Consider the following 21,940-nt stretch of genomic DNA (forward strand, 5'->3'; position numbering starts at 1 on the left):
CATGCCTGTAATCCCAGCACTTTGGGAGGCAGAGGTGGGCGGATCACCTGAGGTCGGGAGTTCAAGACCAGCCTGACCAACATGAAGAAACCCTGTCTCTACTAAAAATACAAATAGCTGGGTGTGGTAGCACATGCCTGTAATCCCAGCTACTAGGGAGGCTAAGGCAGAAGAATTGCTTGAACCTGGGAGGCAGAGGTTGCGGTGAGCCAAGATTGCACTCCAGCCTGGGCAACAAGAGTGAAACTCCGTCTCAAAAAAAAAAAAAAAGGTAACTTACTGTTTAACGTAAAAATAACATGCCGGGAATGGTGGCTCATGCCTGTAATCCCAGCATTTTGAAGGATGAGGTGGGAGGATTGCTTGAGGCCAGGAAGTCAAGACTACAGTGAGCTCTAATCACGTTACTGCACTCTAGCCTAGGCAACAGAGTAAGATCCCATCTCCATAATAACAATAATAAATTTAATAAAATAACAAAAATACAACAAATAAGTATAGGCAGTAAGTATGGAGATAAAATGGAATACTAAAAAATACTACAAAAATTAAATGAGTCAGGAAAAGATGAAAGAGGAAACAGAAAACAAATAGAAAACAAGTAACAAGATGGTAGATTTTAATACAGCCATATGGGATTGTATATTAAATGTAAATGGATTAATGCTCCAATTAAAGACTGAGATTGTGAGACTGGGGGGAAAAAAAAAAAAGCAAGACCCAGCCACCAATTAAATGCTGTCTATAAGACATCTACTTTAAACATAAAAGTTAGTTAAGGAGGCCAGGAGCGGTGGCTCATGCCTATAATCCCAGCACTTTGGGAGGCCGAGGCAGGCAGATCACGAGGTCAGGAGTTCGAGACCAGCCTGGCCAACACAGTGAAACCCCCATCTCTACTAAAAAACTACAAAAATAAGCTGGGTGTGGTGGCATGCACCTGAAATTCCAGCTACTTAGGAGGCTGAGGCAGGAGAATTGCTTGAACCCAGGAAGTGTGGATAGCAGTGAGCCGAGACCACACCACTGCACTCCAGCCTGGGTGACAGAGTGAGAATCCGTTTCAAAAAAAATTTTTTTAAATTAATTAATTAAGGCAAGGCCCAGTGGCTCACATACTGTAATCCTAGCACTTTGGGAGGCCCAGGTGGGTAGATCACTTGAGCCCAGGAGTTTGAGACCAGTGTGGGCAATATGGCAAAACCCCATCTCTACAAAAAATACAAAAAATTAGCCAGGCTGGGCGGCACACACCTATAGTCCCAGCCACTTGGGAGGCTGAGGTAGGAGGATCACGAGCCCAGGAGGTTGATGTTACAGTCAGCCGTGATTGTACCACTGCACTCAGGCTGGGTACACAGCAAGGCTTTATCTCAAAAAACAACCAAAAAAAAAAAAAAAAAAAAAAAAAAAAAAGAAAAGAAAAAGAAAAAAAGAAAAAGAAAATGAAAACATATCAAAATGTGTGGGATGCAGCTAGCAGTGCCTAAAGGGGAGCCTATGGCTTAAAACGCTTAGAGAAAATAGGAAGTTCTCAGATCAATGATCTGATCTTCCACATTAAAAAGCTAGAAAACAAGGCCAGGCATGGTAACTCATGCCTGTAATTGTGGCACTTTGGGAGGCCAAGAGTTTGAGACTAGCCTGGGTAACAGCAAGACGCCATCTCTATTTAACTTTTTAGAGAGAGGGTCTCACTCCATCACCTAGGCTGGAGTGCCGTGACACGACATTGGTTCACTCAGCCTCTTGGGCTCAAGGGTTCCTCCCACTTCAGTCTCCCAAGTAGCTGGGACTACAAGTATGTGCCACCACAATGCTTGGCTACTGTCTCTATTTTTTAAAAAAGAAACGTCAGGAGATGGAGACCATCCTGGCTAACACGGATAACATGGTGAAACCCCGTCTCTACTAAAAATACAAAAAAATTAGCTGGGCGTGGTGGCGGGTGCCTGGAGTCTCACCTACTTGGGAGGCTGAGGCAGGAGAATGGCGGGAACCCAGGAGGCGGAGTTTGCAGTGAGCCGAGATCATGCCACTGCACTCCAGCCTGGGTGACAGAGCGAGATTTCGTCTTTTAAAAAAAAAAAAAAAAAAATTCGATCAATCTATCTATGTATCTATCTATCTCGGAATAGAAATCAGAACACAGGCTGGGCATGGTGGCTCATGCTCATAATCCCAGTACTTTGGGAGGCCAAAGCTGGAAACCATCTCTACAAAAAAATTTAACAATTAGATAGGCATAGTGACACATGCCTATAGTCCCAGCTGCTCTGGAGGTCAAGGTAAGAGGATTACTTGAGCTAAGGAGGTTGAGGCTGCAGTGAGCTGTGATGGCCCCACTGCACTCTAGCCTGCGGGACACAACCAGACCCCATCTCAAAAAAATTAGTAACAAAACAGGGTTCGCTCTGTCACCTAGGTTGGGCACAAGTGATCCTCCCACACTGGCTTCCCAAAGCACTGGAATTACAGGCATGAGCCACCGTGCCCAGTTCTAAATGTTTTTCTAAAATCAGTAACAGGGTCGGGCACAATGGCTCATGCCTGTTACCCCAACATTTTGGGAGGCAGAGGTAGGCAGATACTTGAGGTCAGAAATTTGAGACCAGCCTGGCCAATATAGCAAAATCCCACCTCTGATAAAATACAAAAAATTGGCTGGGTGCAGTGGCTCACACCTGTAATCCCAGCAATTTCAGAGGCCAAGGTGGGCGGATCACCTAAGGTCAGGCGTCCAAGATCAGCCTGGCCAACATGGTGAAACCCGGTACAAGAACTAGCCAGGCATGGTGGTGAGTGCCTGTAGTCCCGGTTACTCGGGGGTCTGAGGCTGGAGAATTGCTGGAAACTGGAAGGCAGAGATTGCAGTGAGCTGAGATCGAGCCACTGCACTCCAGTCTGGGTGACAGGGCGAGACTCCATCCCAAAAAAAAAAAAAAAAAAAAGAAGTCAACAACAGGAAAATATCTCAGCCGGGCATGGTGGCTCATGCCTGTAATCCCACCACTTTGGGAGGCCAAGGCGGGCAGATCATGAGGTCAGGAGATTGAGACCATCCTGGCTAACATGGTGAAACCCTGTCTCTACTAAAAATACAAAAAATTAGGTCGTGTGCAGTGGCTCACGCTTGTAATCCCAGCTACTCAGGAGGCCGAGGTTGCAGGGAGCCGAGATCATGCCACTGCGCTCCAGCCAGGGCAACAGAGTGAGACACTGTCTCAACAATAACAACAACAACAACAACAACAACAACAAAAAGAAAAGATCTCATTTGCACTTAACTGGAGGTTCTAGGCAGCACAAGAAAAGTAAATAAAAGGCATCCAAGTCAGAAAGAAACAAGGAAAAATTTCTTTATTTGCTGACAATATAACTTATAGAGAAAACCTGATAAAATCTATTAAACAGTTATCAAACTAATAAAAGAATTTAGGAAGGTTATAGAAAATAAGATCAAGACACAAAAATCAATTACATTTCTATATAATAGCAATGAACAGATACTGAAATTTTAAAAACTAAATCATTTTATGAAATAATCACAATATGAAACACTCAGGGATAAATTGGATAAAAGATGTGCAAGACTGTACAAAAGCTACAAAACATTTCCGAAGGAAATTAAAGAAGACTTTAATCGAAACACTTAATATTAAAATGTTTTAATTCTCAGCCAGGCATGGTGGCTTACACCTGTAATCTCAGCACTTCGGGAGGCTGAGGAGGGCTGATCACTTGAAGTCAAGAGTTTGAGAACAGCCTGGCCAACATGGTGAAACCCTGTCTGTATTAAAAATAAAAAAATTAAGCTGAGTGTAGTGGCAGGCACTTGTAAACCCAGCTACTTGGGAGACTGAGGCGGGAGAATTGCTTGAATCTTGGAGGCAGAGGTTGCAGTGAGCTGAGATCGCACTACTGCACGACAGCCTAGGGAACAGAGCGAGACTCCATCTCAAAAAAATAAAATAAAATGTTAATTCTCTCTCTGTTTTATTTATTTATATAGACTCAATACAATCCCAATCAAAATCCCAGCAGGCCTTTTTTAAGAAATTGATATACTGATCCTAAAATTTATATGGAAATGCAAAGAATCTACAAAAGCCAACACAACTGAAAAATAAGAACACTAGTGGAAACACGTTAGTCTTTTTTTTTTCCTGGAAACCTGATTTTTCTAGAGACAACTGATTTTTGACAAAGGTACAAAGGCAATCCAATGCAGAATGGACAGTCTTTTTAATAAATGGTAAAGAAGCAACTGAATATCCATGTGCCAAGAAGATAAGCCTTACATTCCTCTCTCTCTCTCTCTATATATATATATGTATTTTTTTGAGACAGTCTTACACTCTGTCACCCAGACTGGAGTGCTGTGGTGCATCAATGCAACCTCCCTCTCCTGGGCTCAAGCAATCCTCCTGCCTCACCCTTCTGAGTAGCTAGGACTACAGGTGTGTGTCACCACACCCGGCTAACTTTTTAATTTTTTTTGGTAGAGGCAAGGTTTCACCACATTGCCCAGGCTGGTCTCGAACTCTTGGGCTCAAGCAATCTTCCTATCTGAGCCTCCCAAAGTGCTGGGATTACATGTTTTAATCCATATCTTGCACTACATACAGAATATATTTTAAAACGATCACAGATCTAAATGTAATCCCTAAAGTTATAAAATCTCTAGAAAAAAAACATAGGAGAAAATTTTGGGGGCCTTTTCTTTCAGGCAAAGATTTCTTAGATACCACATGAAAGCATAATCCATATATATATATATATTTTGAGACAGAATTTTGCTCTTGTTGCCCAGACTGGAGTGCAGTGGCATGATCTCGGCCCACCACAACCTCCGCTTCCCAGGTTCAAGCAATTCTCCTGCCTCAGCCTCCTGAGTAGCTGGAATTACAGGCTTGCACCACTACGCCCAGCTAATTTTATATTTTTAGTAGAGATGGGCTTTCTCCATGCTGGTCAGGCTGGTCTCGAACTCCTGACCTCAGGTGATCCGCTTGCCTCAGCCTCCCAAAGTGCTGGATTAAGGTGTAAGCCACCGCTCCTGACCCACGAAATTTTTAAAAACCTGATTAAAACTTACCTCATCTGCTATAACCAGTGACTACAAAGAAAAATAAATAAATAAAAATAAACAAACAAACTTCATCAAAACTAAGAATTTTTTTTTTTTTTTTGAGAAAGAGTCTCACTCTGTCACCCAGGCTGGAGTGCAGTGGTGTGATCTCGGCTCACTGCAATCTCCGCCTCCCGGTTTCATGCCATCCTTCTGCCTCAGCCTCTTGAGTAGCTGGGACTACAGGCGCCCACCACCACGCCCAGCTTTTTTTGTATTTTTAGTAGAGATGGGGTTTTGCCATGTTAGCCAGGATGGTCTCCATCTCCTGACCTTGTGATCTGCCCACCTCGGCCTCCCAAAGTGCTGGGATTGCAGGCATTAGCCACTGCACCCGACAGAATTTCTGTTCTTTAGAAGACACTCGTGGGAATGAAAAGACAAAGCATACACTGGGAGAAAATATTTCCAAATTACTTATCTGGCAAAGAGACTTGCATTTGGAATATATATTTAAAGAACTCTCAAAACTCAATAATAAGAAAATAATCCAATTTTTTAAATGAGCAAAAAATACTTCACAAAAAAGATATACAGATGGCGAATAAGCACAACATTATTACTCATTAGGAAAATGCAAACGAAAACTACAATGAAAACTACAATGAGATATCACTACACATACATTAGAATGTCTAAAATTATAAAAACTGACCACTTCACAGCCATTAGGATGACTCCCATTAAAAAACAGAAAATAGGCTGGGCGTGGTGGCTCACACCTGTAATCCAACACTTTGGGAAGCCAAGGAAGGCAGATCACCTGAGGTCAGGAGTTAGAAACCAGCCTGGCCAACATGGCGAAACCCCGCCTCTACTAAAAATACAAAAATTAGCCAGGCGTGGTGGTGGGTGAATCCCAGCTACTTGGGAGGCTGAGGCAGGAAGAACTGCTTGAATCCAGGAGGCAGAGGTTGTAGCGAGCCAAGATCACGCCATTGCATTCCAGCCTGGGCAACAGAGCAAGATTCTGTCTCAAACTAAAGTAAACTAAAGTAAACTAAACTAAACTACTAAACTAAACTAAACTAACAAACAGAAAATAGGTGGCCAGGTGCAGTGGCATGGTAAAACATGGTCTCTACCAAAAATACAAAAACTTAGGCCGAGTGCGGTGGCTCAAGCCTGTAATCCCAGTGCTTTGGGAGGCCAAGGTGGGCAGATAACTTGAGGTCAGAAGTTCAAGACCAGCCTGGCCAACATGGTGAAACCCCATCTCTACTAAAAATACAAAAATTAGCCAGGTGTGGTGGACGCAGGCCTGTAATCCCAGCTACTCAGGAGGCTGAGACAGGAGAATTGCTTGAACCTGGGAGGCAGAGGTTGCAGTGAACTGAGATTGCACCACTGCACTCCAGCCTCAGCAACAGAGCAAGACTATCTTAAAACAAAACAAAAAACAAAAAACAAAAAATTAGTCAGGTGTGGTGGTAAGCCTGTAGTCCCAGCCACTTGGGAGGCTGAGGTGGGAGGACTGCTCGAGCCTGGGAGGCAGAAGTTGCAGTGAACTGAGATCACACCACTGTACTCCAACCTCAGTGGCAGACTGAGACTTTGTCTCAAAAAACAAATAAGTAAAAGAAAATAGTCTGGGTGCAGTGATATGTACCTATAATCCCAGCTACTAAAGAGGTGGAGTGGGAAGACAGTTTGAGACCAGGAGTTTACAACCAGCCTGAGCAACACAGTGAGACCCTGTCTCTAAAAATTAAAAAAAAAAAAAAAAAATTAGCCAGGCATGGTGGTGTGCACCTGTAGTTTAACCTTATTCAAGAGACTGATGCCAGGAGTTTGAGGCTGCACTGCACTATGGTTGTGCCACTGCACTCCAGCCTGGGTGACAGAGCTAGATTCCATGTCAAAAAAATAAATAAAATAAATAAAATAAATAAAATAAAAATAAAAATATAATTAGCATATGATCTAGCAATTCCTCTTCTCAGTACGTAAGAATTGCAAGCAGGGTCTCAAAAAGATATCTGTAGACGCATATGCATAGCAGCATTATTCACAATAGCTAAAAGGTGGAAGAAAACCAAGTGTCCATTGATGTATAAATGGATAATCAAAATGTGGCATCCATACACTGTAATATTACTAAGTCTTAAAAAGGAAGGAGATTCTGACACATGCTACAACAAACATGAACCTTGAGGACATTATGGCAAATGAAATAAGCCAGTCACAAAAAGACAAATACCACTTTGTCTGACTCCACTTATGTGAGGTTCCTGTTACAGTAGTCAAATTCATAAACACATAAAGTGGAATGGTGGTTATCAGGGGCTAAAGGGAGATGGGAATGGGGAGTTATTGTTTAATGGGTATAGAGCTTTGGATTTGTAGTGGGTATAGCGATGTGTGCCTATAGTCTCAGACACTCGGGAGGCTGAGGAGGAGGATTGCTTAAGCCTAGGAATTTGAGCCTAACCTGGGAAATGTAGCAAGACCTCCATCTTTAAAAAAATAAAAAACAAAGCTTCAGATGTACAAGACTAAAAAATTATTGAAATGGATATGGTGATGGCTGTACAACAATATGAATATACTTAATACCACTGAACTGTACACTTACAACTTTTTCTTTTTTGAGACGGAGTTTTGCTTGTCGCCCAGGCTAAAGTGCAATGGCATGATCTCGGCTCACTGCAACCTCTGCCTCCTGGGTTCAAGCGATTCTCCTGCCTCAGCCTCCCGAGTAGCTGGGATTGCAGGCATCCGCCACCACGCCTGGCTAATTTTTGTATTTTTAGTAGAGACGGGGTTTCACCAAATTGGCCAGTCTGGTCTCGAACTCCTGTCCTCAGGTAATCCGCCCACCCCAGCCTCCCAAAGTGTTAGGATTACAGGCGTGAGCCACTGCACCCAGCCAAAAGGTTTCTATAAAAAGGTTTTAAAAAGATGGTTATGTGTATATTATGTGTTTTTTACAATTAAAAACTTGGCAAAAAAGTTAAAAATAGTGACCACACCCAACTACTGGTAAGGCTGGGAACAACTGGAATTCATACAACTGCTAATAGAAATAAAAAATGGTACAACTACTTTGGAACACAGTTTGGCAGTTTCTTAAAAAGTTAAAGCACAGAGCAAGACTCCGTCTCAAAAAAAAAAAAAAAAAAAAAGTTAAACACACACCTACCATATGACCCAGTCAATATACAAAGATCTGTGCATGAATGTTCCTAACAGCTTTAGCTGTAATAGCCAAAAATTGAACAGAAGCCAAATGCCCATCTAAGTGAATGGGTAAACATTCACTTAGGGATAAATCTATTTAATGGAATACTACTCAGCAATAAAAATAAACAAACATGTTGAGACAAAGAAGCCAGACTCAAAAGACTACATAGCATATGATTCCATCACATAAAACTTTAGAAAATGCAAACTAACGGCAGTAGACACTGGATCAGTGGTAAATCTTGCCTGGGGATTAGAGGAGGCAGAGAAAGGCAGAAGGGAGGAATTACAAAGGTGCACAAAGAAAGTTTTTAGTCCAATATGGTTATTATCTTTTTTTTTTTTTTTTTTGAGACGGAGTTTCGCTCTTGTTGCCCAGGCTGGAGTGCAATGGCGCGATCTTGGCTCACCGCCACCTCCGCCTCCTGGGTTCGAGCGATTCTCCTGCCTCAGCCTCCCGAGTAGCTGGGATTACAGGCAGGTGGTGGGTGCCTATAATCCCAGCTACTTGGGAGGCTGAGGCAGAAGAACTGCTTGAACGCAGGAGGTAGAGGCTGCAGTGAGCTCAGATCATGTCACTGCACTCCAGCCTGGACAACAGAGTGAGACTCTGTCACAAACAAACAAAAAAAAGAACTTCCAGAGAGAAAAAGACAGATCACATACAAATAAATAAAAGTTAAACTGATAACAGACTTTTTTTTTTTTTTTTTTGAGACGGAGTCTTGCTCTGTCCCAGGCTGGAGTGCAGTGGCCGGATCTCGGCTCACTGCAAGCTCCGCCTCCCGGGTTTACGCCATTGTCCTGCCTCAGCCTCCGGAGCAGCTGGGACTACAGGCGCCCGCCACCACGCCCGGCTAGTTTTTTTGTATTTTTCAGTAGAGACGGGGTTTCACAGTGTTAGCCAGGATGGTCTCGATCTCGTGACCTCGTGATCCGCCCGTCTCGGCCTCCCAAAGTGCTGGGATTACAGGCTTGAGCCACCGCGCCTGGCCTGATAACAGACTTCTTAAGAGCAGTACTGAATGTCTTCAAATTTCCTTTTTTTTTTTTTGAGACAGAGTCTTGCTCTGTCAACCAGGCTGGACTACAGGCGCCCGCCACCACACCCAGCTAATTTTTGTATGTTTTTTTTTTTTTAGTAGAGATGGGGTTTCACCATATTGACCAAGCTGGTCTCAAACTCCTGACCTTGTGATCCACCTGCCTCAGCCTCCCAAAGTGCTGGGATTACAGGTGTGAGTCACCGCGCCCAGCCATGTCTTCAAATTTCTGAGCAAAAATTGATTTTAAATTTAGAATTCTGTATCAAACTATCAATCCAGTATAAGGATAGAATAAAGACATGCTCAGATATGCAGAGACAAAAAAAAATCTATGCATCCTTTCTTAGATATTCTCAGAGGATGTCCTCTACTAAAACCAAAAATAAGAAAGAGGAAGATACAGGATCCAAGAAACAGGATTCAACCCAGGAGGGCAGCAGAGGAAAATCCTGGGATGACAGCTCTGTTGCAGGGCTAAAGAACAAGCAGTACAAATTGGAGCAGTAGAACAGAAGGCTCTAGGAAAAAGCTCTCCTGAAAAAAAAATTCAATGAAAGAAAGTGAAGCAATTAACAACTCTACAAAAATAAACAATTCAAGAAAGAAAATGAAACCATAATATACTACTTGGCTTTTCAGTGAACAATACTTAGTTGTGACACAAACACAATGAATACTGATTTAACACCCTTTAGGAAGCTACTATAAAAAAAACAAAACAAAACAAAAACAAAAACACAAGCCAGGTGCAGTGGCTCACACCTGCAATCCCAGCACTTTGGGAGGTCAAGATGGGGAGATCACTTGAGCTCAGGAGTTCAAAACCAGCCTGACCAACATGGCAAAACCCCATCTCTACTAAAATACAAAAATTAGCCAGACGTGGTGGAGTGCGCCTGTAGTCCCAGCTACTTGGGAGGCTAAGGCACGAGAATGGCTTGAACGTGGGAGGCAGAGGTTGCAGTGAGCCAAGACTGTACCACTGCACTCCAGCCTGGGTGACAGAGCGAGACTCCAGACTACAAAAAAAAAAAAAAAAAAACAAAACACAAAAAAACCAGTGCTGGCAAGGATGGGGAAAAATTAAAACTCTCGTGCACTGTTGGTAGGACTGCAAAATGGTGCAACTGCTGTGAAAAACAGTATGAAAGTTTCTCAAAAAATTAAAAACAGACCTACCATATGGTCCAGCAATGCCACTTCTGCATATATATCCAAAAGAATTAAAAATAGGGTCTTAAAGAGATAGTTGTAGACCCATGTTCATAGTGGCACTATTCACAATAGCCAAGAAGTGGAAGCAACCCTAATGTCCACTGACAGATGAATGGATCAGACAAAATGGTGTGTATATATACAATGGAATATTATTCAGCCTTAGAAAGGAAGGAAATTGAGTGGTGAGAAAAATAGAAAAAAATAAAAATAAAAATTTTAAAAAAGGAAGGAAATCCTGTCACATGCCACAACGGGTGAACCTTGAAGACATTATACTAAATGAAATAAACCAGTCACAAAAAGATAAATATTGTATGATTCCACTTATAAAAGGTATCTAAAGTAGTCATATTAAAAAAAAAAAAGAAAAGAAAGTAGAATGGTGGTTACCAGAGACTGAGGGGAGAGAAGGGGAACTGTTGTGTAGGTATAGAGTTTTAGATTTGCAAGATGAAGAGGTTCTGGAGATATGTTTCACAACAATGTGAATATATGTAACATTACTGAATTGTGCACTTAAAAATGGTTAAGATGGTAAATTTTATGTTATTTTTTTACAATTAAAAAAAGATTAATGGGATCATGTCAATAGGAACAAGAATCATCTTGAAGGAGCTCCCATTTATCAAATTTGAGACAAACTGAGCATCAAAAAGAAAAAAGAACAGTAGCTATAATTGATTACAACACATTGATTCTTTAAAAAAATCCATGAGGTTATAGTAATACTAAAATAATAGAAAATCTTTATAAAAGAATGCTAGTTAATAACTGTAGAAGTTATACATTTAGAAAATGAACATTCTTTTGAGATAGAACTTTGCTCTTGTTGCCCAGGCTGGAGTGCAATGGCGTGATCTTCACTTGCTGCAACTTCTGCCTCCTGGGCTCAAGAGATTCTCCTGCCTCAGCCTACCGAGCAGCTGGGATTACAGGTGCCCACGACCACGCCCAGCTAATTTTTATATTTTTAGTAGAGACAGGTTTCATCATGTCAGTCAGGCTGTTCTCGAACTCCTGACCTCAGATGATCCACCTGCCTCGGCCTCCCAAAGTGCTGGGATTACAGGCACGAGCCACCACACCCAGCCAAAAAAGAACATTTTCTATGTAACTCCCAGTGCAATAGCTCATTCAAGCAAGGATCATCAATAAATGCTCAAGCAATCAGGTGAAGAGTTAGTTGTTGGGGAATAGGATATTCACATGGTACCAAAGCATCACCCCACATTTAATTTACTAATTACAAAGGAGTAAATGTACTTTACAATGGATAGATATGGCAGTTTACACCTTAACAAACTTAGTATTACTATTTGTGGAACAACCTGTCATTAAGTGTCATATATGCCTCCTAATTTGGTTAGGAGGATATAGTGTAGGATGAATACACGATAGCACCTAGGAATTATTTCTGCCAAAAACACTTAATTCGAATCTAATCCCACCTCTGGACCCAGCTTCTAGTTTACAGGAAATACAGAGAATGGAGGAACAAATTAAGAAACAGACAAAATTCAGAAAGTGGGACAATCTATAAAACAAGTGACCTAAATTAAAAGAGAGTAAGGAGACAAAAACTAAACATGTGAACTCTGATTAGATGCTATTTCACCAAAGTTACAAAAATACATTTTTGGGACAACTATGGAAATTGGAATATGGAATATATATTAGATGATTTTTTAAAAGTTATGATTAAATATAAATTACCAATAAACAAAAAAGTTTAACCTTACCAATTATTAAAACAAAATATGTTAAAATTTACCTATCAAATTGGTGACACTAAAAACTAATACAATTTTTTGGGGCAGGACCATCTGGTAACATGTAACAGTTTTTTAAATGTTTATATACTTTACCCAGCAATTCCACTTCTAGGGATTCATCCTATAGAAATAAGAGTTGTACATAAACATTTATTGACCAGAATGTTCACTGCAGCATTACTAGTGAAAATGGACACAATCTAATTTACCAAGATGAAATAAATTATATAATAAAATACTTTGTAATCATTAAAAATCTTAATTTCAAATATTTAACATGAAAAGTTCCTTAACATATTAAGTACAAAGAAAGCAGATTATAAACTATTAATATGTAATTTCCCTGTATATATTCTACCTTACAGGAAAGATAATTATCAAAATGTTAATTTTGTTATTTCTAGGTGGCAGGATGGATTTATAGGTGATTTTAAGTTTTTTTCTTTGTAGGAGAGAGACTCATTATTTCTAACGTCTGAAAATAAAAAATGGGCCAGGTGCTGTGGCTCATGCCTGTAATTCCAGCACTTTGGGAGGCCAAGGTGGGTGGATCACTTGCGGCCATGAGTTCGAGACCAGTCTGGCCAAAATTGTGAAACGCTGTCTCTACTAAAAATACAAAAATTAACCAGGTGTGGCTGCCCACACCTGTGGTCCCAGCTACTTGGGAGGCTGAGGCAGGACAATTGCTTGAACCCGGGAGGCAGAGGCTGCAGTGAGCTGAGGTCACACCACTGCACTCCAGTCTGGGCAACAGAATAAGACTCTGTCTCCAAAAAAAAAAAGAAAAGAATAAAAAATGAAAGACAGAACGAAGTTATTTTTCATAATGCTAGAGGGCAGAACTAGAAACTACCACTAGAAGTTACAGGGAAGCCACATTTGACTCAACGTAAGGAATAACTTTCTAACAACTAGAATTTTCTAAGCAATGAATGACCTGCCTTATGAGGTAATGTGTTTTGCATTATTAGAACTCTAAACAAAGGCTAAATGGTCACTTGGCAAAGATACACAGAACAGATTTATGTTTTAGGAGATTAAAGAGAAGCTCTTAATTGTCCTTTTCTACTTTAAGTACATATAGTTTCACAGAAAGTTTTCCACTTGCAAGGATACCAGAAAGGAAGTGGTATTTCTTTTTAAGTGTTATTATTTAAAAAAAAAAAAATGCGGCACTAAAGACATTATACTTACATTAGAATAATGGAATTGAAGGATGATTTACTTTGTTACATTCTACATCAATAACATATACATTATTGATAAAGTGAAAAGAGATAACTAATCCCATGGAGAGGATTCAAACTGAACTGGCAAGAACTACATTTGAATCTACTCCTTACTAATTTCTCTGTGTCTGATAAGAACCTGAAGAATTATACTTTTTAAGGTTAAATACAATAAACATCTCAAAAAGGAGGACAGGAAGTACTATGCTCCCCTTTTGTGCTTCTGGCTGCACTATAATTCACATACAAATGGAGGAAAGGTGAAGAATACAGCACTCCTACCCTTGCAATATGGTATATAAAAATCTTACGCTTTTGGATGTAGGAACACTGGGCAATGGAAGTGACAGAAAAACTTATTATACTGGGTTCCTGGAAGGCAGAAGGAAGTGCCAGAGGTCTGTGAAATTTTTAGAGTAATTTGTAATGTTGAAAAAAATGAATGCCCTAAAAGACGTGCTTAAAAAACAACTTTTTAATTATGGAAATTGTCAAATATACACAAAAGTAGAAAGTGGACTCACCACTCACCTTCATTTATCAACATTTTATCAAAGCTATTTCCAGTATTTTTTGTCTGTGATTTAAAAACAAACACTAGATTTAAGGCTATTTTACCTATAAAAAATTCAGTATGAAAAAATATCCTTTCTTGCTGATAACAGCAACTATTCAATAAATGTTAGTTGCTAGAGCTAGGTACTGTTCTATGCCTTATACCCGTACAATTTTCATGTAAGCTAAGATTTGATATTATCCCCGTTTTACAAATGAGTTTTTAATGGCTCACCCAGCCAGTAAGCAGTGGTGCCAAGATGTGAACCCAGATGTTAACTCTAGACTAGGCTTTATTTTCTCAACCACTGAAGTATGCTGCCTATTCACTATAGTTATTCTAGCTATTCTTTATGCGATATAGATTGTTGTGGTAATACTGGGAGAGGAACTGCTGAATGGGGAAAAAGACTAAAAATGATGTTATAGTGTGAACAGCTGCTCTTTGCTTTTCTTGGGAAATTTTCTTTAAATGCTCCAAATGAGAGAGAAAACGTAACTGGATTTCATCAGTGTCAACTGCCTAGGATATAAAAAAAGGAGTCAGCTCACAGAGGGAAAAGCAATGACATGACTAGGCCTCTTCCACAGAGCTTGAATATAGACAGATTTCTTTTTTTTTTTTTTTGAGACGGAGTCTCGCCCTGTCTCCCAGGCTGGAGTGCAGTGGCTGGATCTCGGCTCACTGCAAGCTCCGCCTCCCGGGTTCCCACCATTCTCCTGCCTCAGCCTCCCGAGTAGCTGGGACTACAGGCGCCTGCCACCTCGCCCGGCTAGTTTTTTGTATTTTTTAGCAGAGACGGGGTTTCACCATGTTAGCCAGGATGGTCTCGATCTCCTGACCTCGTGATCCACCCGTCTCGGCCTCCCAAAGTGCTGGGATTACAGGCTTGAGCCACCGCACCCGGCCTCGACAGATTTCTTTTAAATTTGCCCCTTCAATGGTGGGGGGAGAGGTGGAGAGGAGAGGTTTCTCTACTTCTACCAGACCTAAAATAGTTCTAGCAAAGGGATCTCACAAGCAGAGGGCTAATAAATCAGTATAATATTTGGTTGCTTATGAAATATTCAGTGAAAAAAGGATAGGGGATAAAAAATTCTTCTGACTGATGTCTCTGAGTTCTAAACCTTTCACTCATAGTCTTATAAAACAAACAAGAAAAACTACTATATAATTCAGGATTTGTCAAAAGAAAGAAGAGTCTCGTCTGCAAAAGGACCAAAAATTCTCCTAAAATGCTCCCTAGTGATTTACAATAGATTTTAGAGTAATTAAACTAATTATCTTCTCTGTGGAGCTCACCTAGGGCATCCTCCTTCCTCATCTTCCACTTTTCCCAAACACAAGCAGAAGGGCTCCTTCCCTGCTTCTACTGTACTTTATATGTAATTCTATCAGAACACTAATCAATACTGCAGTGTAATTATCTTCTTCTCTGGGCTATGAATTCCCAGAGGGCCAAGACCCTATCTTACTCCTCTTTACATTTCTAATTCCTTTTCTTCCTACCTACCACCACTGAAATACTCGAGAAAAGTTTGCAGAATGAATAAAGATGACAGAACATGGATTTTTTTTTTTTTTTTGAGACAGAGTCTCATTCTGTCACCCATGTTAAAGTGCAATGGCATGATCTTGGCTCACTGCAACCTCTGCCTCCCGGATTCAAGTGATCGTTGTGCCTCAGCCACACGAGTAGCTAGGATTATAGGCATGTGCCACCACACCTGGCTAATTTTTTTTTTCCCCAAAAGAATACAATTCAGCTAATTTTTATAGTTTTAGTAGAGATGGGGTTTTGCCATGCTGGCCAGGCTGGTCTTAAACTCCTGGCCTCAAGTGACCTGCCTGCCTCTGCCTCCAGAAGTGCTGAGATTACAGGCATGAGCCACCACGCCTAGCCTGGAGTGATCTTTTTAAGAAGTGATTCTTTTATCAGTATAAAACCTCTCTAACCCCTTCACCTTCAGTTCTTCCCACAAGTCTCCCCTTTAGGAGCTTTCCCATCAGCCAACAGTTCAGGCTGAATGATAACATAGACTGTAGTCTCTTGAGAGCTGGAGAAAGAATCTAATCACTTTGGTTTGCAATTATCTTCTAATGAAGAGGGGAGAACACAACTTGAAGGATCTGGAAGGTAGCCAAACCTTTCAAGAGCTTTTATTCAGAAGCCAAAATGCAGAATGGTATTTGAAATGCCTGCTTTTACATTTAAATGCTTGAAGGTAACAGGGAAAATAAAATATTGCAAATTTAAAAAACCACTGATTAGTAAGCAGCACCTGGTCATCCACTTCCATCATTTTTCAGACAAAAAATCCCTAGCAAAAATGTACAGGTCTGGGTTAAAGCCCTCAGCCATGAGGGAGGCACCTTTCATGTACTGTTGTAAGCATGCTTAGACCCCTCTCTAATACTGGTTAACCTAACCACTTTGAGAATTATCTATTTAGGCAATCCCTTTAAACGAAAATCTTTGAGTAAGGAAGTTATCTTTCTCAAGATTTTAAGAAAATTCTAAACAATTTCCCAGTCAGTTTAAGCTGTTACAATGGAAAGAGAAAGTTGCATCACATGTTTTTATGCCTTTCTTTGGTTACCATGTTACCTTGGTTAGTGTCCTCTGGGTCTTCTATATGAGCAATGACACTCCTGAGATAAAGCTGCTTCTGCTGTTCTAGATTTGATTGTGAAAACGTCGGAACATTAGTCCTTGAATAAAGCAAACCAGAAAAAAGAAAAACAGCCCATTAGAAACAGGAATATAGAGCTTTGTAGAGAGAAGTGATATACTGCTGATTGATTAGAACTAAGTTTCACAGGCAAAATTATCTTTATGATCAAGAGACAGAGGACAGTATTGCCAAAAAAAAAAAAAAAAAAAACAAAACAACTTAAATGGAGTATGGAATCGAGAAAAAAGAAGAGAAGCTGGGTGTGGTGGCTAACACATGTAATCCCAGCACTCTGGGAGTCTCAGGCAGGAGGACTGCTTGAGGCCAGGAATTTGAGACCCGCCAGGGCAACACAGCGAAACTCAATAAATTTTTTTTTTAAATGAGCTGGACATGGCTGCATGTGCCTATAGTCCGAGCTACTCAGGAGGCTGAGGAGGGAGGATGACTTGAGTTCACGAGTTCAAGCTGCTGTGAGCTATGATCACACCACTGCATTCCAGCTTGAAGGAAATAGATACAACCTCCTGCTAACAAGGAATAGAAAGGTGAAGATTACCTAGTCCCTAGAGAAAGAAAGTATTTGTTGAGTAATTCAAGGTTAGTCAGAAAATAGCTAACTTTCTAGAGTGAAATTGAAAAGTTAAATGGGATAAAGACTGAAAAGAATCACCATATCTGGCAATCAGCAACGGTGACCTTGGTGAAAGCAATTTCTGGCCCATACTCATACTGACTGACTGTACTAAAGAGTCAGTGGATAAGAATATTGAGATTGCAAATTTATTACTGTCCCAAGTAGCCTGAGTTGTGAGTTTTTGATATCACTTACATTGTAAGCAATTCACAAGATTTCTCTCAATTATGTGAACAAAATAAAAAACCAGGAAACTGGGATTCAGGGTCGTAGTCAAAGGAAACTTTAGCCTTATTTGTAACAATTTAAATATTTATTTTATTTTTTATATAAGGTCTGTCTCCCAGGCTGGTGTGCAGTGGCATGATCTCGGCTCACTGCAACCTCTGTCCCCTGGGCTCAAGCAATCTTCCCACCTCGGTCTCCCTAGTAGCTGGGACCACAGGTGTGTGCCACCACACTTGGGTATTTTTTTTTATTTTTAGTAGAGGTGGGGTCTCGCCATGTTGCCCAGATTGGTACTGAACTCCTGAGTTCTAGCAATTGGCCCACATCAGCCTCCCAAAGTACTGGGATTACAGGTGTGAGTCGCTGCACCCGGCCTAATTAAATTTTTTAAGCAAAATAAATATAATAAATGTATAAGCAAAATAAATATAATAAATGTATAAGCAAAAGAATTTTTTTAAATCTCACTGTAAGGAAGCTAATCTGATTCAACATAAAAAAAAAAAGCTTCTCTAGTAGATTCAGTTTAAAAGGACCATGCAGAGACACTGCCATCTCCTGGTAACAAGAGAATAAATTGAAAAGATGACACAAATTTGCAACCCCTACTAGAATTTTTTTGCGAGGGCAGTTGTATGCGACTTGAGAGAGACGACAAAATGATTTTCTACTAGTCGTATTTTAACATTTTGGTTAAAATTATTCTAACCTCTTATCATATATGTGACCAGGCTGCCCCATGCATAGGAGAAGATATCTTACATTTGTAGTGTTTTCACTAATATGTCTATTTTGCTTTCAAAATAACCCTGTAGAGGAGGTATCATTAGCCTTATTTTATACATAAACACTGAGGTAAGAGATTAACTGACTTGCCAAAAGTCACATAGTTGATAGTGCTGAAACTTCAAGTTTGCTTACTCCTGGAGCAGGGTTTTTTCCCCTACACTAAGAGGAAACAGGAGGGGAAGAAAGAAATTGAAGAGAATCAAAAGAAGTCAGAATATTTAATTATAATTTACATTACCTGGTCTTGGTTTGTAGAACAGGAATGACTTTGCCTAGTCTTCTCTCATGGCCTTTTATCTTCCCAAAATCCTTGTTAAGAATATCCTGCTTTTTTGAGGAAAAGGAATGCAAAAGGAAAGGTGATTCTCAGTTATAAGAAAACCACTGAAAACAAGACTATTTATGGAAATATTTTTTAACCAAAGCTTACAAAAGCATATTCATGAACACTACTTGTGCACCACGTATGACAGCAGTGCTTTAAATAACAACTGTAATCTTAAAAAAAAAAAAAAAAAAAAAGAAAAAGAAAAAAGAAACCCTGGCCAGGTGCAGTGGCTCACACCTATAATCCCAAAACTTTGGGAGGCCAAGGCAGGTGGATCACCTGAGGTCAGGAGTTTGAGACCACTCTGGCCAACATGGTGAAATCCAGTCTCTACTAAAATACAAAAATTAGCTGGGCATGGTGGTGCACATCTGTAATCCCAGCTACTCAAGAGGCTGAGACAGGAGAATTGCTTGAACCCGGGAGGCGGAAGTTGCAGTGAGCTGAGATCATGCCACTGTACTGCAACCTGAGGGACAGAGTGAGACTCTATCTCAAAAAAAAAAAAAAAAAAAAAAAAAAAAAGAAACAGTATGTGGCAGGGATTATTACACCCATTTGGCAGATAGGGAATCAGGTTCAAAAAAGTTAGGTAAATTGCCCAAGATTTTTCAGCTCTTTCATGGCTGACTCAGAGATAGTGCTGTATCTTAATATATAGCATGGCAATAAAGATTGAGACATAGGCTGAAACCCAAAGACAGGAAAAATAATAGAATTACCATCTTAGTAATTATTCAACAGAGGGTAATTTAATACTATGTACTAGGTGATATAAATACATTATTTCATTAATCCTTATTATACTATGAAGTATTATTTACTGCAATTTAGATAAGAAATGTGGGGAAACATAGAGGCTAAATAATTAGCCCAGGGTCACAGTGCTAGTCAGGATTAAAACCCCAATTTGTCTGAATACAAAGCTCTGCCAGATTATAACAAATGTACCACTGTGGAGTAGGATGCCCACAGCAGGGGAAGTTGTGTATGTGTGGAGATAGCGGGTATATGGAAACTCTACTATACATCTGAATAAAAATAATTTCATTTTTCTCTTCACCTTGAAAAAAATGTACTTACTTTGTTCGATGAGCTGGAAACAACTGGAGATCTCATCTCACAACTTGACTTGTGTGAACCACCACTTCTGCAGGATGACTCCATATTAGAAGGAGTCTCTGAATGGTCTGAGATCCGAGAGAATACAGACGTAGGGTTCTCACTGTCAGGCATATTTTTATCAGAGACAGCTTGTGAAAAGTTATTGTTTGAAGAAGAGAGCTGGGGCCCATCCCAGGCAGAGTTATTGGGGCTGACCCCTTCAGATTCAGTACAAAGTTTGCTTTCACTTGGGCTAAGACCATCTTCTCTCATCTCTTCTCCAAGGGAAGAGAGTTTTTCAGTATCTTTGGATGAATCAGTCTCGTCCTTATCAAGCAAAGAATCACAAACTGTTGGATTAAATGGTGCAACAGTTACTTTTATAAGATTCTTTTCTAGTACAGAGCGTCTGTTTAATGGTTTAGTGGGAGTTGGTCCATGACCACTTGATGTACTTAGCTGAGGTAGTTTGAAGAGGTCAGGAGTCTCAGCTACTGGTCCCAAGCTGTAGGATGAGTTTTTCTCTTGGGGGGTATCAAGTAGAATTTGACTCCCTCTTTCTCCCTTCTCAACATGCCCACCGTCATCTTCCCCAGAAGACTGCTCATATGATGGGTCATCTTCCTTCAACAGTGCATCAATCTCTTCCTCTGTGTAATTTACATCACCATCATCTTCTTCTCCCTCTGACAGCTCCAGCAAGGAGTCATCCAATCCATCCTCATCCAAGGAACCCCAAGAAAATGGGGCACTGTCTTTAGGCAACAGAGCGGTACCAGAAGACTGTTCAGAGGGCACCCGTGAGCACATCATTTCTGGAGAAATAAATAAGACAGTTTCACTGAGGAAGAGAAAATAACCTTATACCAACTCCAGTCCACTATATGTGGGTAATATTCTAGTATTTCAAAATCTTTGCACTGTGACTTGTAGCATAAGAAATAATTTTTTTTTTTTTTTTTTTTTTTTTTTTTGAGACGGAGTCTCGTGCTGTCACCCAGGCTGGAGTGCAGTGGCTGGATCTCAGTTCACTGCAAGTTCCGCCTCCCGGGTTTACGCCATTCTCCTGCCTCAGCCTCCCGAGTAGCTGGGACTACAGGCACCCGCCAACTCACCTGGCTAGTTTTTTGTATTTTTTAGTAGAGATGGGGTTTCACCAGGTTAGCCAGGATGGTCTTGATCTCCTGACCTCCTAATCTGCCCGTCTCGGCCTCCCAAAGTGCTGGGATTACAGGCTTGAGCCACCGCGCCTGGCCAAGAAATAATTTTAAGATATTTAACCTTAGCAGAAACATGGAAATACATGTTAGAACAATGAGATACTTTTTGCCTATCAAAATGGCAATAATTAAGATGCCATGATAATCTGGATTGGTGAGGATGTGGAGAAACAAGCATTCACACACTATCAGTAAAAGCGTAAGTCAGTATGGTATTTTGTGAAGAGTAATTTGACTATACCATTTGACCTGGCAATTTCACTTCTAGAAATCTGTCTTTCATATATATATATACATGGATGTTCAAAGTAGCCAAATCCTGGAGGCAACCTAAATGTCCATTACCAAGAGAACTGTTCAGTAAATCATGGTATGTTTGTGCTATGGAGTACTTTTCAATTATTTAAAAATACAATGAAGTAGACCTGTATGTACTATCATGGAATGATATCTACAACATACAAACAAAATAAATGTATATTATGTAAAATGTCTGAATATTCAGTTTACACTTTAACACAAAACAAATATGTATTACTTTTGAAATAAAACAAAATTCGAGAACACAAGAAGGTAAATAACTGTCTTCCATACTGTGTGGAGCTGCTGGAGCAGTCTCTGCCTTTGCCACGAGACCAAATGGAAAAAGGTTTCAGTTCCTGCTAGCTGTTCCTTTCAGGAGACTTGTCAAAATGATTGACTCCCACCTTCCTGCAGGCAAAAAGAAAATTAGAGGATCTTCTCATCACTTTCAACTCTGCTAATTACAAAGTCAACTGTATTATGCTTTAAGGTGCTCGATGTATTAATTTTAATCTTGA

General features: G+C 40.3%; 1 protein-coding gene across 11 annotated transcripts in view; it reads right to left on the reverse strand.

The window, feature by feature from the left end:
- Positions 1-21,940, reverse strand: part of S100PBP (S100P binding protein) — a 41,608-nt gene that overhangs the window by 11,823 nt on the left and 7,845 nt on the right. For 5 of the 11 annotated variants that reach the window (XR_012089735.1, XM_073007540.1, XM_073007543.1 and 2 more), the window contains exons 2-6: positions 21,714-21,830; positions 21,015-21,180; positions 19,879-20,714; positions 18,706-18,794; positions 16,747-16,850 (exon numbers count right to left, since the gene is read on the reverse strand). Coding sequence is in view for 10 of the 11 variants with exons in the window: in XM_073007540.1 (XP_072863641.1) it covers positions 16,747-16,850; positions 18,706-18,794; positions 19,879-20,712 (1,027 nt within the window). In the remaining variant the exon portion in view is untranslated. Of the gene's footprint in view, positions 1-12,446; positions 12,472-16,746; positions 16,851-18,705; positions 18,795-19,878; positions 20,715-21,014; positions 21,181-21,713; positions 21,831-21,940 lie in introns of those variants that run through there. The other 6 variants (XM_007979541.3, XM_073007547.1, XM_073007546.1 and 3 more) reach the window with 5 other exon arrangements.

The sequence above is a fragment of the Chlorocebus sabaeus genome, chromosome 20, assembly GCF_047675955.1.
Source record: "Chlorocebus sabaeus isolate Y175 chromosome 20, mChlSab1.0.hap1, whole genome shotgun sequence".
Taxonomy (NCBI): Eukaryota; Metazoa; Chordata; class Mammalia; order Primates; family Cercopithecidae; genus Chlorocebus; species Chlorocebus sabaeus.